At 40.2% G+C, this 12995-nt stretch overlaps 1 protein-coding gene across 1 annotated transcript in view; it reads left to right on the top strand.

The window, feature by feature from the left end:
* UBE2K (ubiquitin conjugating enzyme E2 K) overlaps positions 1 to 12995 on the top strand; it is a 66361-nt gene that overhangs the window by 20528 nt on the left and 32838 nt on the right. Inside the window, exon 2 of the mRNA XM_026647976.2 lies at positions 10085 to 10178. Coding sequence (XP_026503761.1) covers positions 10085 to 10178 — 94 coding nt within the window. The remainder of the gene's footprint in view (positions 1 to 10084; positions 10179 to 12995) is intronic.

Here is a 12995-nt window from a genome sequence, read left to right as displayed (position 1 = left end):
CTAATTTTTCCCACACATGTGCGGAATGAATTTTGTTATGCGCACCAATATGGAGGTGATGTGTGACACATAACCTTCATATTGGTACACCCAACAAAATTAATGTGGTGGGGCCGAGGGGTGCGGTGTGTGGGAGAGGGCTCAGGGCTGGGGCAGAGAGTTGGAGTGCAGGGGTGTGAGGCCTCCGGCTGGGGATGTGGGGCTGGGGATGATGGTCTCAGGGCTGGGGCAGAGGTTTGGGATGTGGGGGTGGGGTGAGAGCTCCGGGGTGGGGCCAGGGATGAGGGGCTCAGGGCTGGGGCAGAGGGTTGGGGTGTGTGTGTGGGGGAAGGGGATGGGGGCGCTGGCGCTCTGGGGTGGGGCCAGGAATGAGTGGCTCAGGTCTGGGGCAGAGCGTTGGGGAGCCAGGGGGTGAGTGCTTCAGCTGGGGGGGTGGGTTCTGGGCTGGGGATGAGGGGTTTGGGGTGCAGGAGGGTGCTCTGGGGCTATGGCAGGGAGAGAGGGCTCTCCACAGCTCTCTCTCCCCATATCAGCTCCGGGGCTGGGAGGGGAGAGGTGTGTCTCCCCGCCACAGCAGCTCCGGGGCTGGGGCCGTGGGATAGGCGCCCGAGCTGGGGGAGGGGTGCCACGGCAGATCTGGGCTGGGGCTGGGTTTGGGCCACCCCTTCCCCGGCTGCGGCAGGTCTGAGCTGGGGCTGTGTTCGGGCTGCCCCTCTCCTGGCCACGGCAGGTCCGGGGCCGAGTTGGGGCCAGGGGAGGGGTGCCTCTCCCCCAGCCGTGGCAGGTCCTAGCCGGGCGGTTCCCTGGGCACCTGCGTGGTGTTAAATAGGCTGCTGCACGGCTATGCAGCTTACAGGGAACTTAGGTTTTCACAGAACTTGGTCCCGTTGTGTGTCAGCCCTGGTCTACACTACAATTGTATGTCCGTATAACTACATCACTCAGGTGTGGGGATTGTCCACTAATCTGAACGATGTAAACTGACCTAACCCCTGGTGTAGACAGTGCTGTGTCGATGGGAGGGCTTCTCTCATTGACGTAGTACTGCCTCTTGGGGAGGTGTAGTACCTATACTGTCAGGAGAAGTTCTCCCGTCGGCAGAGGTAGTGTCTTCACTAAGGGCTATAGTGGCACAGCTGCACTGTAAGTGGAGACAAACCCTCAGAGTACACAAGGCCCTTTGCATAAGGAGAGAGACAGTCTTTGATAGCTAGGATCCAGATTGAATAAGGATTTATTAAAGCAACAACTTGAATGTGACAGGAGAACTAAGATTTCTACTAATATTTTAAACTTCTGTCATTTTTTCATTTCCTTTGTTCCTCTCTAGGCTCCTTCCAAGTCTCCCTTATAGCTATGTTTTTTGTATCCTTATGTTTGTCTTCATGCCATACTCCATGCCACCCCTTATGCTTGGAACAGTCTTCCTTAGCTCACATCCTTTAGTAAATGGTTCCGAAAAAAACATTTATTTCACAAAGCCTTTCAAAACTAGCCTCCAGCAACCTGCCTACATTGCCTCAAGTCTTAGTGGCAGCAAGGTACAATATGTATGTGACTGTAGTAGACTAAACTTAATTGTACTTGAGGCTATGACTGTCTCCCGAGGCTTGTATAATATTGAACAGCATATTGGTACTTGATTTTATATCTAATGGCAGTGATGGATTTCCTCCCTCCCCTCCCCCCCCCTTTCATGTTTTCTTGAAACATTAGCATGCCAGGTTTTAGTCCAAATTAACAGAGAAAAGAAAAATACAATACAGTAGAATCCCGTTTATCCAAGGCTCCATTATCTGGCTCTCTGTACTAACTGAAGTGGGGCTTTCAGCCCTGGGTAGTGGGGCTCGGGCTGTCAACCCCGGGTGACGGGGCTCAGGGCTAAAGCTGTTTGCCTATTCTTCAGATTATCTGAATTTTTATCTAATCTGGTCCAAGTCCCAATTAGATTGGATAAAGGGGGTGCCACAGTATTAATTTTACTATTGCAACATGTACAACTCGCTACTATGGCTACGTACAGAGGCCTCAAACTAAAGAGAAGCATCTTTTACTCAGAATTTGACTTAAATGTTATCCTTCTTCTGGCTGTAAAAGAAAATATTATAAGAAGGGAGAGCATCCTTATAGGAAACTGTTTTTAATAGTCATCAATTTATGAAAGGTTCTCTGAACCTGAGACTTCAAGGCCATAAGCAGGGTGCCATGTTGTTGGATGTTCGGAGAAACTAAACTTCCTTCTCTAAGACCTGGCAGTTTTTAGTATAATCAAATTTTAGATCTTTCTTGAAACAGCTTACCTGATGAAAGTACAGTAACTCCCCACTTAACGTCCTCTCACTTAACGTTTCGATGTTACGTCCCTGCACCGTTACAGAACATGCTCGTTTAAAGTTGTGCAATGCTCCGCTATAACGTCGTTTGGCCACCTGCTTTGTCCACAGCTGGCAGCCTCCCTATCAGTTCCCCTATGCCTCTCCCCCAGTGCCTCCTGCCTGCTGGCGGACCCAACGGATCAGCGCCTTCCCCATGCTCCTCCTGCCTGCGGCAATCAGCTGGTTTGTGGCGTTCAGGAGGCAGGGGGAAGGCACTGATCCGCGGGGTCTGCCAGCGGGCGGGAGGCGCTGGGTGAGGGGGCGTAGGGGAGCTGATGGGGGGAGGGGGGGGGTGTCAGCCTGTTTAATACCTGTATTAAATTGCTTGTTTAAAATTGTTTAAAATGTATATAATGCCTTTTGTCTGGCAAAATTTTTTCCCCCTGGAATCTAACCCCCCCTATTTACATTAATTCTTATGGGGAAATTGGATTTGCTTAACGTAGTTTCGTTTAAAGTCACATTTTCAGGAACATAACTACAACGTTAAGTGAGGAGTTACTGTACTGCTTATGATCTAACAAACTTTCTCTTTTGGAAGATAGAAAAAAGAGAAGATATATTTTTCATAGAAATTACTGGGTCATTACATTCATTCAACCTGCGGTTTTCTTGTTACAAGTGAAGAACAGCACATTTAGCAATGTTGTATATATCTTAGCATGTTTTATTCCTATTTTTCTTGTTAAACTTGTATCTTATGTATGTGGCAAAAGGCAAAGGCTCTAGTGCATATGTTGCTTTCCTTGGAAGGCAGGGGAAGGAGCAGGTGTGTCCAAATGAAGATGAAGAGATGAGTGTCCAGTGGTTTCCTGTGCACCCAGGAATGTGGTGTGCTGCATAAGGAGTGTCCTTTAAAGTGGTAGAAGACTGGTGCAGAGCAGAGGTTCCTCACTTGGTGAGGAGCAAACAAAAACTAATCTGAAGTAAATTAGATGTGCCTTTTTTGGGGGAGTGAGAGTGGGGCAATGATGAGAGTGAGGAACTGGTATTTTTCATCCTTGGGTGAGCAGATGATATTGGGGAAACTTTTCAGACCATATTCACTAAGTTCTGCTGAAATCTTAGCATGTACCCTCTAAACACGTTTGTCACTTACCTTATTTTTAAATTTTCCCCAAAAATGTTCAAAGGCTGTACTCTTCGAGAACTAAGGCACTGCCAAATTTTAAAGCCCATCTGATTTTATTGTGGTCATGCATGTTTATATAGATAACTCATACATAGTTTATGTTCATATATATGTGTGCCTAAAGATTTTTCTAGTAGGCACTTGCTGTAAAGCAAAAAAAAAAAAAAAAAAAAAAAAAAAAAAAAAAAAGTAAATATGAAGAAAGAAGTGTCATTTCTAGTGAAAGATACCTCTGTTTAAAAAGACATGGAGAAAAAATGTTATGCACGGAACCTGGAAATAGCAAATAGCACAGTTTTGTTGAAATGAAACACTCTAGTTCTGTAGAGTTAGGGGCATTTCTATAGATGGAGTTTTTCAGGAAAAGTTTTTCAGATTCACACCCTACCTTCATCTGTAGACAAGCACTTAGTTACTTTCAAGTGTAGACAAGCACTTAGTTACTTTGTGTGCTCCATATATGTACACCAATGTTTGGCGTGAATGTTCAAAGTAGCATGCAAAGATTTAGGTGAGTTACAGAACTTGTTTTGACCTCAATGGAAGACATAGTTAAATCTGTACACTATCTTGAAAATTTGTCATTATTTACTATTGAGTAGATGTTCTTCATTATCATATCAAAGCATTTTGGACTATTTTGGACAATTAGGGCAGAATTTTGACCTTCGTGTGAATTTGGAATGAGTTTGTTGCCCTGGGATCAAGAGTGGCATAATGTTGAACTTTTATGTCACTCTTGGCAAACAGTAGTTATTTAAAAATAAATGGAAGATCAGTTCTAGCTCAACCCACACCATTCTACTTATCTGCGTGCTGTCATCATCCAGTAATAAACTTGTAATATGTTATATAGGGGCATGGCTGATGTGCAGGTTTTTTCCAGTCATCTTTAATGTCCAAAATGGGTATTAATTAATGCAAATTCTCATTGTAATTAAAAATCTTATAAACTTCGTAATACAAATTTTTGTAAACTCAGTACAACCAGGTATAATGTCACCACTGGTTCTGCTGGTGGGCTTTTACATGGTGGAATTGCTCAGTTATACTTCATGAGCTAAACATTTGTGTGTTCTTGCTAATGCTGATCACCAGGCACACCACATTGGGCTTGCTCTGACATTTAACTCTAGTTATTTCTGATATCGTTATAGAGCTTGGAAATGTACTGTTAAAAATTACTTATATAGGCCACTTTACAAACAAAGTAGAAACACTACAAGTGCCTCAAAGTTGCTGATCCTTTAGTTTTCCCTATGTTTTAATAGCTATTTGTAATTACACCTCTACCCCGATATAACGCGACCCGATATAACACAAATTCAGATATAACGCGGTAAAGCCGTGCTCCCGGGGGGCGGGGGAAGGGGCACACTCCGGTGGATCAAAACAAGTTTGATATAACACGGTTTCACCTATAACGCAGTAAGATTTTTTGGCTCCTGAGGACAGCATTATATTGAGTAGAGGTGTATTAAGTTTGTCAGCACTTTCATGGTACATCTATGTTTTTAGGCTTTGGGATGTAGGTTTGGTCTGAAGGAAACTTGCTAGTAAAATTTCTTGAAGTATGGGCTTTAAGTGTATGAATATATAGTTGAATATATAGTTTTCATTCAGCACTTTAAAAAAATGGTGTGTGTGTGTGAGAAATGTTATGGGGAGCAATATATTATTGAACATAATCCCATTGTATTAGTATGTTTTTGTGTTAGTGGCAAGTGTTGCAGAACTTGCATTTCATGGCTTTTCCCCCTTTCATCTTCTGTCAATAATTTGGCATAAGGTTAATACATCTTTTTAAAGACACTGACTTTGTTTCTGCTTTGGAGTTGACCCAAAATGTTTTCTTGTTGTTGGGTTTTTTGTTTTCGTTTTGATCAACTCTAGCCGCAGCAAGGACTGATTGTTTAAATTGTGTTAAGTTTAGGTTTTGTTTAGTTCAGAATAATGCTGTAGAATATCTGCAGAAGTAGTTTTGGGGAATTACAATATTGTAGGGACACAAATATTGTAAGAATTGTTACAGTGCTTATGCTGAACCCTTAAGAGTTTTCTTGATGCTACAGCAGATTAATAATTTAAGTCTGGAAAAAGTGTACTATATTCTGAGTTTGTCAAATATAGATTGATATAATTGTATATGTCTTTCTAATCAAGATGTATCCATAATTTATTGTATGTCAAAACACAAATGTGTCTTTATTTTTTGTAAAATTACATTTCTGTTAGATTCACACCCTGCTAACAAATTATGGTTGTAAAGCAGGGATGATATAAGATCTTGCTGTATTTCTGTGGGCAATTCAGATCATGTCTGGATCCTATTAATGAATTTTGATCAGTTAACACAGCCTGGGCCTGATTCTTATGTAAATATGGGATATAATTCAGCATCACTTTTTTAAAGAGGTTACTAATTTTTAGTGTGGACTATTTTTACTCTCCATTGAATAAAGTATTACTTTGGAAACTGGAAAAGGAAATATTCTTCCATAGCATTTTGTCTGTTCCCATTTGAGAAGCATTGAGACTTCCTATTTTGATTAGCGCTGAACCTAGTGTGCTAATGTGACTAACTCTTTATAGAGTTTTTTGCAAAACATGTTTGTGTAGCAGCATCACAGATTCATGTGAGCACAGCTGTGGGGATGAAATCTGCCATAATTAATTAACTACGCAAGGGCCCTGACAAAATTGTGTGGAGATGGTCTCTAACAAATAGAAGAATTAAATTTGTTTGAGACTTTCCATAGGGATCCTTTGAAGTGCTTGTTTAGAATGGTTGTATGTGGAAGTAGTCCTTAGAAATCCATTATATTGGTTAAATGTTGGTGGTAAACTAGCAGTTGGAGCACAAAAACATTGTTACAGTGATCATAACACACTGATTGATTGATTAAGGGTGGCTCTTTTCAAGTATCTAATTGGAATCCCAGGGTTTCCTACCAAAGATTTTAGCGGTGATTGGGGCATAGAAAGTCCTCAAATGGTCTCTGAGCTTCAAAATGTGGACATTTAAAATAGTACATTCTGAAACAGTTAATTTCCTTTTGTTTCACAATCTTAACCGTAGTGTTAAATGTGATTATACAAATTGTCTCTGTCAAAGATAAATGAACTGGAAAATATTAAATACAAATTGTCAGCCAAAGAAACAGATGAATATTAATCTAGAACTAAACAGTTTTTGTCTAGATATTTAACTAGATAATCCTTAGGGAAGATGGTGGCCCCTTAGGCTGTCAAGAGACAGAGAAGCAGGTAAATGGAGGCAGTAGTCATCCTTGCTAAGGGCCGTCTTTGTCTTCTTTGAGAACAAATGAGAGTTGACAGGTATTTTGAGAAGGCCAACTTTACTAAGGGCAGCCTGAGTCAAATCTTTTCAGAATCCTAGGAGGTGGCAGCTAATTTAAAAGAGGGTGATTCAAGTTTCTTTGAAGGAAACCACTATTCTTCAATCTCTGCTGAAGGAGAAACTTTCATTTCATTTATGAAGATTAATGGAAAATATTATCCTTAGTTTATTAAAAGAAATTGTTAGGAATTTATCAGATCTGTTCAACAGTTACCTCATTACCATTTTTGTGTAAATAATGCCTGAGCTGAGATGATTTTGGATGATAAAAGATCTGACACAGAGTGCTACATTTTTATAGCATGTGTTTAAAATTAATTGTAACTTGTAAACAATTAACAGATTTACTTGTAAATTCTTAAAATTCATTAAATACTTAAATACACAGAGTAGTTATTTTGGGAAAGATGTATTGTATTCTTCCATACAGAAGTGATTTCATTTCAAAAGAAGGAATTCAAACTCAGCCTCTGCTATGGCGCTGCAGCTGGTGTCACCATCATACCCGTTTTAAGTTCTAAATAGGAATATTTGTAAATAGAAGAGAGGCATAAAATCTGTTGCATTTCTTAGTTTATTGTGATAACCTTTGAACTCCACATCTGATCAACTCCAAACTTCAGGAAATGTTCTAGACATCAGTGGGCAGAAGAGTATTAATTTTGGTGAGATTTGGAAAATTGGAAGGGGGAAATGGTCACATGGAGCCCCTTGCATCTGGTTAGCAGATCCAGCAGCTTCCACCAGCTCTGTAATTATCTATAGATCAAAGAACCAGCAGCTATTAATACTTTACAGCATAACTTTGCCCATCCTTTCAATATAGTTTAAAATGTTAACATCTGAAATGACTTGTCTTCCAGACAAAAAGAAGAAATAAGAATAGTGAAAGGAAAGGGGGTGTTCACAGAGATCCTGAAATGGGGAAAAGGGAGGGGTGGAGGTTGCAGGAGTCTCTGGGTATGTCTACACTACAGGATTAATCCGAATTTAGATAATTCGAATTTGGGAAACAGGTTGTATAAATTCGATTGTGCGCGGCCACACTAAGCACCTTAATTCGGTTTTAAACCACATTAATTCGGTGGTGTGCGGCCACACTACCCCATTAACTTAAACACAGTAATTCGGTGGTGTGCGTCCACACTAACCCTAATTCGAATTAACAAAATCGATTTAGGCTCTACTCCGTTCGTCGAGGTGGAGTACAGAAATCGATTTAAAGGGCCCTTTAATTCGAATTAACTGGCTCTGTAGTGTGGACGGGTGAAGGGTTAATTCGGATTAAGGCAGCTAAATCCGAATTAAAGTCCTAGTGTAGACCAGGCCTCTGAAATAGACAGGAATGGGAGAGTGGCACACAGACAGCTTATGGGGAGAAATGGAGGGATGCAAAGAGCCCAGGGTGTATGCAGAGAGCTCAGCCGATAGAAGCAACAAAGTGTGCGGCCCTCTAGTATTTCACCTGTAAATAATGTAGGTGTATATCTTTCCATAGGTAGTTGTTTTGTTAAAAGAATTTTTTTTTTTTTTTTTTGGAAAACAAGTATACATTTTATTCCTGCTCCTTTCTGGGATGAAAGACAAATTTGAATAGAATGTGTATTTTTGGTTAAACTCTTTTAATAAATGATTCTGTGAAACATACATCGTATAGTATCTAAGTATGCCATTATGAGAAATTGGAAATTAACCTACAGAGCTCCAAGAAAATTTGTCTTGGGAAGTGTGAAGTTGGGAAGGAGGTGACAAATAGCCAGTAGCTCCTGCACCTAAATGTTGTCTGAGAGTAGGGGTTCTTGCAACAAATTTTTTGGTGGCCTCAAAGTGCGGCCACCAACTCTTGCTGGTGTGACAGTTTTTCCAAAAAACGTAATTAGCTTTAGGAAAAACAAATAAATATGCACATATACCTGTCCAAATCATTGTAATTTATTTATGTAGGGTTTTTTTTCAGACTCAGTAACAACAACAATGTACAGTTATCTCTATTCTTTACTAATTTTATTTACTATTCTAAACAGAATAGAAACACAAATAAGGTGTTTTGCGTATTCTTGTCTTTTTGTTGTTCCTTTTGCCTTTTTGGTTTCTGTTTTTTAATAAATTGCTAGTTAGTAAGTCTGTTTCTATGAAAAGTGATATATGTATATTAATATCACTTTTCGCAGCAGCAGACTTGTTAGCTAGCTGGGAGGCAGTGAAAAGTGATATTAACAAACATACAAGTATCACTTTTCACAGCAGACTTACTCAGCCCTGGCAAGCTGGGGGACAAATTAAGCCTTGGATGGGTAGGTGGTAGGTGGGTAGGGAGGCATTGGGGGCCAGGGGTGATGGGATGGATGGGTCATGGGGCGGGGGAGGCAGCGGGGGCCAGAGGCAATGAGTGGGATGGTGAGCCTGAAGCCCAGTGGCCAGAGCCTGCCACCACATGGCCAAAGCTTGCCACCTGCCACCCCAGGGCTGAAGCCCGAAGCTTGAGCCCCATTGCCCATGGGAAGGTGGAGAACTGACACCAGCTGTCTACTCCCCCAGCATTTGTGGCTCGGGGGGGGGGGGCAGGGCCCAACCACTTACTTGCAGACCCAGGGAAGGGGCAAATGCTTGGCCCTCCAATCACCGCCTGGGTGGCTGTGGCCGCAAGAAAAGCCTCTGGTGGCCACATTTGAGAAACGCTGAAGTCTGTGGAAAAAATGCTTTTTAACAAGACTTCCTTAAATGTTAATATTTAGGATATTGTATTGTTTTAAAAAAATAGGTCAGTATGCTATTTTTGAGAGGTCTTGCTGTATTCCAATGAAGGTGGTGATTGCTTTAAACAGAACAATATACTTTCAAGTGATATATTAAGCATCAGCAAGTTAAAATTTCTGACTGAGTTTTTTTTCTTGTCTTGTTTAAGGTATTCAGACTAAATAGCTATTTAGAGAGTCACTGTCAACTTTAAATCTAGTAAATTAAAAAATTAAAAGTAATTTCAGATACTCTGCATACTCCTGAATACCCTTGTCTATGTTAGTGGCTCTATAAATACTACTTTGGAGAACTGTAATGCTGCATACAGTTATATTTTAAATTAAATAAAACTAACTGCAACATAGCTATCTGAAATGGGTTGTTTTTAGAAATCTGTTCTAAAAATTGAATATTTTTTGGGAAGGTGTATATCAAACATAACTTACTCATAACTGTTTTTCTCTGTTTATTTTTAAGACGAGCAAAAATCAAATTAAAGTAGATCTTGTAGATGAGAATTTTACAGAATTAAGAGGAGAAATAGCAGGACCTCCGGACACACCATATGAAGGCAAGTAATGTTTTTGCGTATGAAATCATTGTGCACTTCAAATAATGTGTCTTGGGTTGCTTTGTTTATAAAGTCAATTTACAAAATAAGAAATAAAGCGCTACATATTTTGAAACGAGCCATTAATTTATGTGGTTTTAAATTAAATATTTAAATTTAAACTTTGAAAAAGTATCAGTTACTTTTTCATGTGATTATATGTAAATTTATTTAGTCTGTAGCATAACAGACTTTACCATGCAACTTGCAAGGACTAAGTTGCAGTTTGGGCTGTGCAATAGAATTGTAAAAGATATAGTAAGAAGGATGTTTAGTTCCGTGATGCAAGATACAGTTATCATGCTTGGTAGGGATATGTAAGTTTGTAACTGTCTCTGGGATCTGGAAGCAAATGTGTATTCTAGGCCTGGAGAAACCTAGAGTACAGAATAGAGTAATTGTCCAACATGGGTTACGAAGCACTGTTGTAGAGAATATATGTGGGTTTTTTTTGAAGGTATTTTATATTTTTTTCAACTTGTCAGGAGAGGCACCTCTCCATTAGAAGAAATTTGGAGGTCTACCTGTTTCCATAGATCCCTCTATTTAATTTTCCATTGGGGGACCTTCAGTAGTAGACTGGGTGTTTACAATTATCCTGAAAATCATATAGCCTATTCTCTAGTTTCTCTGTGGTATGAATCACAACCAAGTATATAGTTTAAAAAAAAGACCATAAAAAAAATTTTTTTGTTCCAGATATAACTGATAGTGGGATTTCACCTAGCAATCCCAAATTGCTCAATTATCTTTACATTTGTAATGTGTGTATATAATTCAGGTGGAGCTGGCAGTGACTCCTAAAGTTAGGGTTTGCTTGACATTTGTCAAAAGACCCTGTTTTCAGTAGCTTTGCTGAACTGTATGTGCCAAAATTTTCTATGCCGATTGTCTGTCTCAGGCTAAACTCTGGAAAAGTTTCAGCAAAAGCAGTTCAGCTGTTTCCAAAAAAGCAAGGTTACGGGAAAGTAAGCCCTTTTGCCAATGTTAAAAACTTCTTACAAATCTTCATTGAGAAGCTCTGGTACCACCAAGATTTGAAGCAGGGACTTAAAATTTGATAGGGGTGTCATTCTGGAGTCAGACATCTGCTTTTTATCATCCCTGTGAAAATCTTCCCAAATTTAGTGGATTTATAAGTCTCTGAAAATTGCTGTTCATACATGCTCAGTAGAGGTTTGTTAGAGGCTGGCAGCAAAAGTCTCAGAATATTCTATCTCTGAGCATGCTTTAACCCAGTATTTAGGAGGACTTTCCCTGTGCTTGCTTCTCCTTGCTGGTCGGTGCTGCTTTGGCACCAGGCTGTAACTGGAAGCAGGAGTAACCTGAGTCCCAACATTCCTCTGCTCCCAGGTAAATAGCTGTGAAACCCATTAGTGAAATGTCTCATCCCTCCTGCAGTGGTTGGTCCACAGAGGATAATAGCCTGTTTTTGCTACCAGTTACACTGTTAGCTGAAGTTGTACAAGTGTCTGTGCTATGGATCTAAAGGTTCTAGCGCTGTAAGTGACTCACATGAGGGTCAATATCATTTCACTTAATGGAATTTGTTTTTTCAAAAACTTTAAGATTTTTGTTATGTTAAAAGAATATTAAGTTGCAAAGTCAAGCACTCAGAAGTTAGGAAATGGCAGAATGAAGGTTGCTTGTACAGCCACATAATTCATCCTCCTTGTGTGTATGCACTGTGATAGTGTTTAATAACATGATAATATACTTTTTTCCCCCTACAGGATCCTACCATATCAGTATACAGAATGGATGGTGCTCAGGAAATCCATCAGGGTTATTTTTGATTGAGGCTGTGGCCTGTAGGACCCATTTGTTCTAGAATTTAGAAGTTTTGTAGCGACTGAGGCAAAGGACTGCAGGAAGAGAAAGGATATCTCATAGTTAAAACAGCTGAATACCAACATGGAGAATTGGCTTCTTTGCCACAGAGTTCCTATGTGATGCTGGGCAAGCCACTTAAACCAAACTTTTCACAGTTGACTACTAGTTGTGTATCCCTCACTTTCTGAATGCCCAAATTGATACTTTGGGCCTGATTTGTAGAAGGGCAAAGCACTTGCAGCTGAAACCAAAGTCAGCAGTATCTGTGCTTTGACTGTATAAACATGCTGTAAAAATGCTGAGTACCCTGAAAAATCAGGCCATTGGTTTCTGAAACTGGGTATCCAAAATTACGGGGCCCATATGATGATTTTGGGCTTAATCTCTGTGTCTCAGTTCCCAATCTGTAAAATGGTGATAATGCAGATAAATGGAGATAATATCTCATCTGGGTATTGTGAAGACAAACTTATTAGTGCTTGTTTCAGAGTAGCAGCCGTGTTAGTCTGTATCCGCAAGAAGAACAGGAGTACTTGTGGCACCTTAGAGACTAACAAATTTATTAGAGCATAAGCTTTCGTGGGCTACAACCCACTTCTTCGGATGCATATTGAGTGAAACATATCGAGGAGATATATATATATTATGCTCTAATAAATTTGTTAGTCTCTAAGGTGCCACAAGTACTCCTGTTCTTCTTATTAGTGCTTGTGAAGCACGTGGATACCAGGATGAGGGCACTATAGAAACACCAGGAGGAAATGAGTAATTCCGTATTTAGTGCAAGGTTTGGATGATGTGAGGTGTATAAGGCATGGACACATTGATGAGTTTAAAAAATATTGAATGACTACTTATTCAGTGAGCACCATCCTTTTCTGGTCACTGAATAAGGCAGGAATTATGTCGATTGAAAAAAATAGCACGATCATGTAATTGGACTGT

Source organism: Terrapene carolina, unplaced genomic scaffold (assembly GCF_002925995.2).
Source record: "Terrapene carolina triunguis isolate 2854851 unplaced genomic scaffold, T_m_triunguis-2.0 Scaffold66, whole genome shotgun sequence".
NCBI classification, from domain to species: Eukaryota; Metazoa; Chordata; order Testudines; family Emydidae; genus Terrapene; species Terrapene triunguis.
The sequence above is the reverse complement of the archived record's forward strand: the minus strand, read 5'-3'. Positions and strand labels throughout refer to the sequence as shown.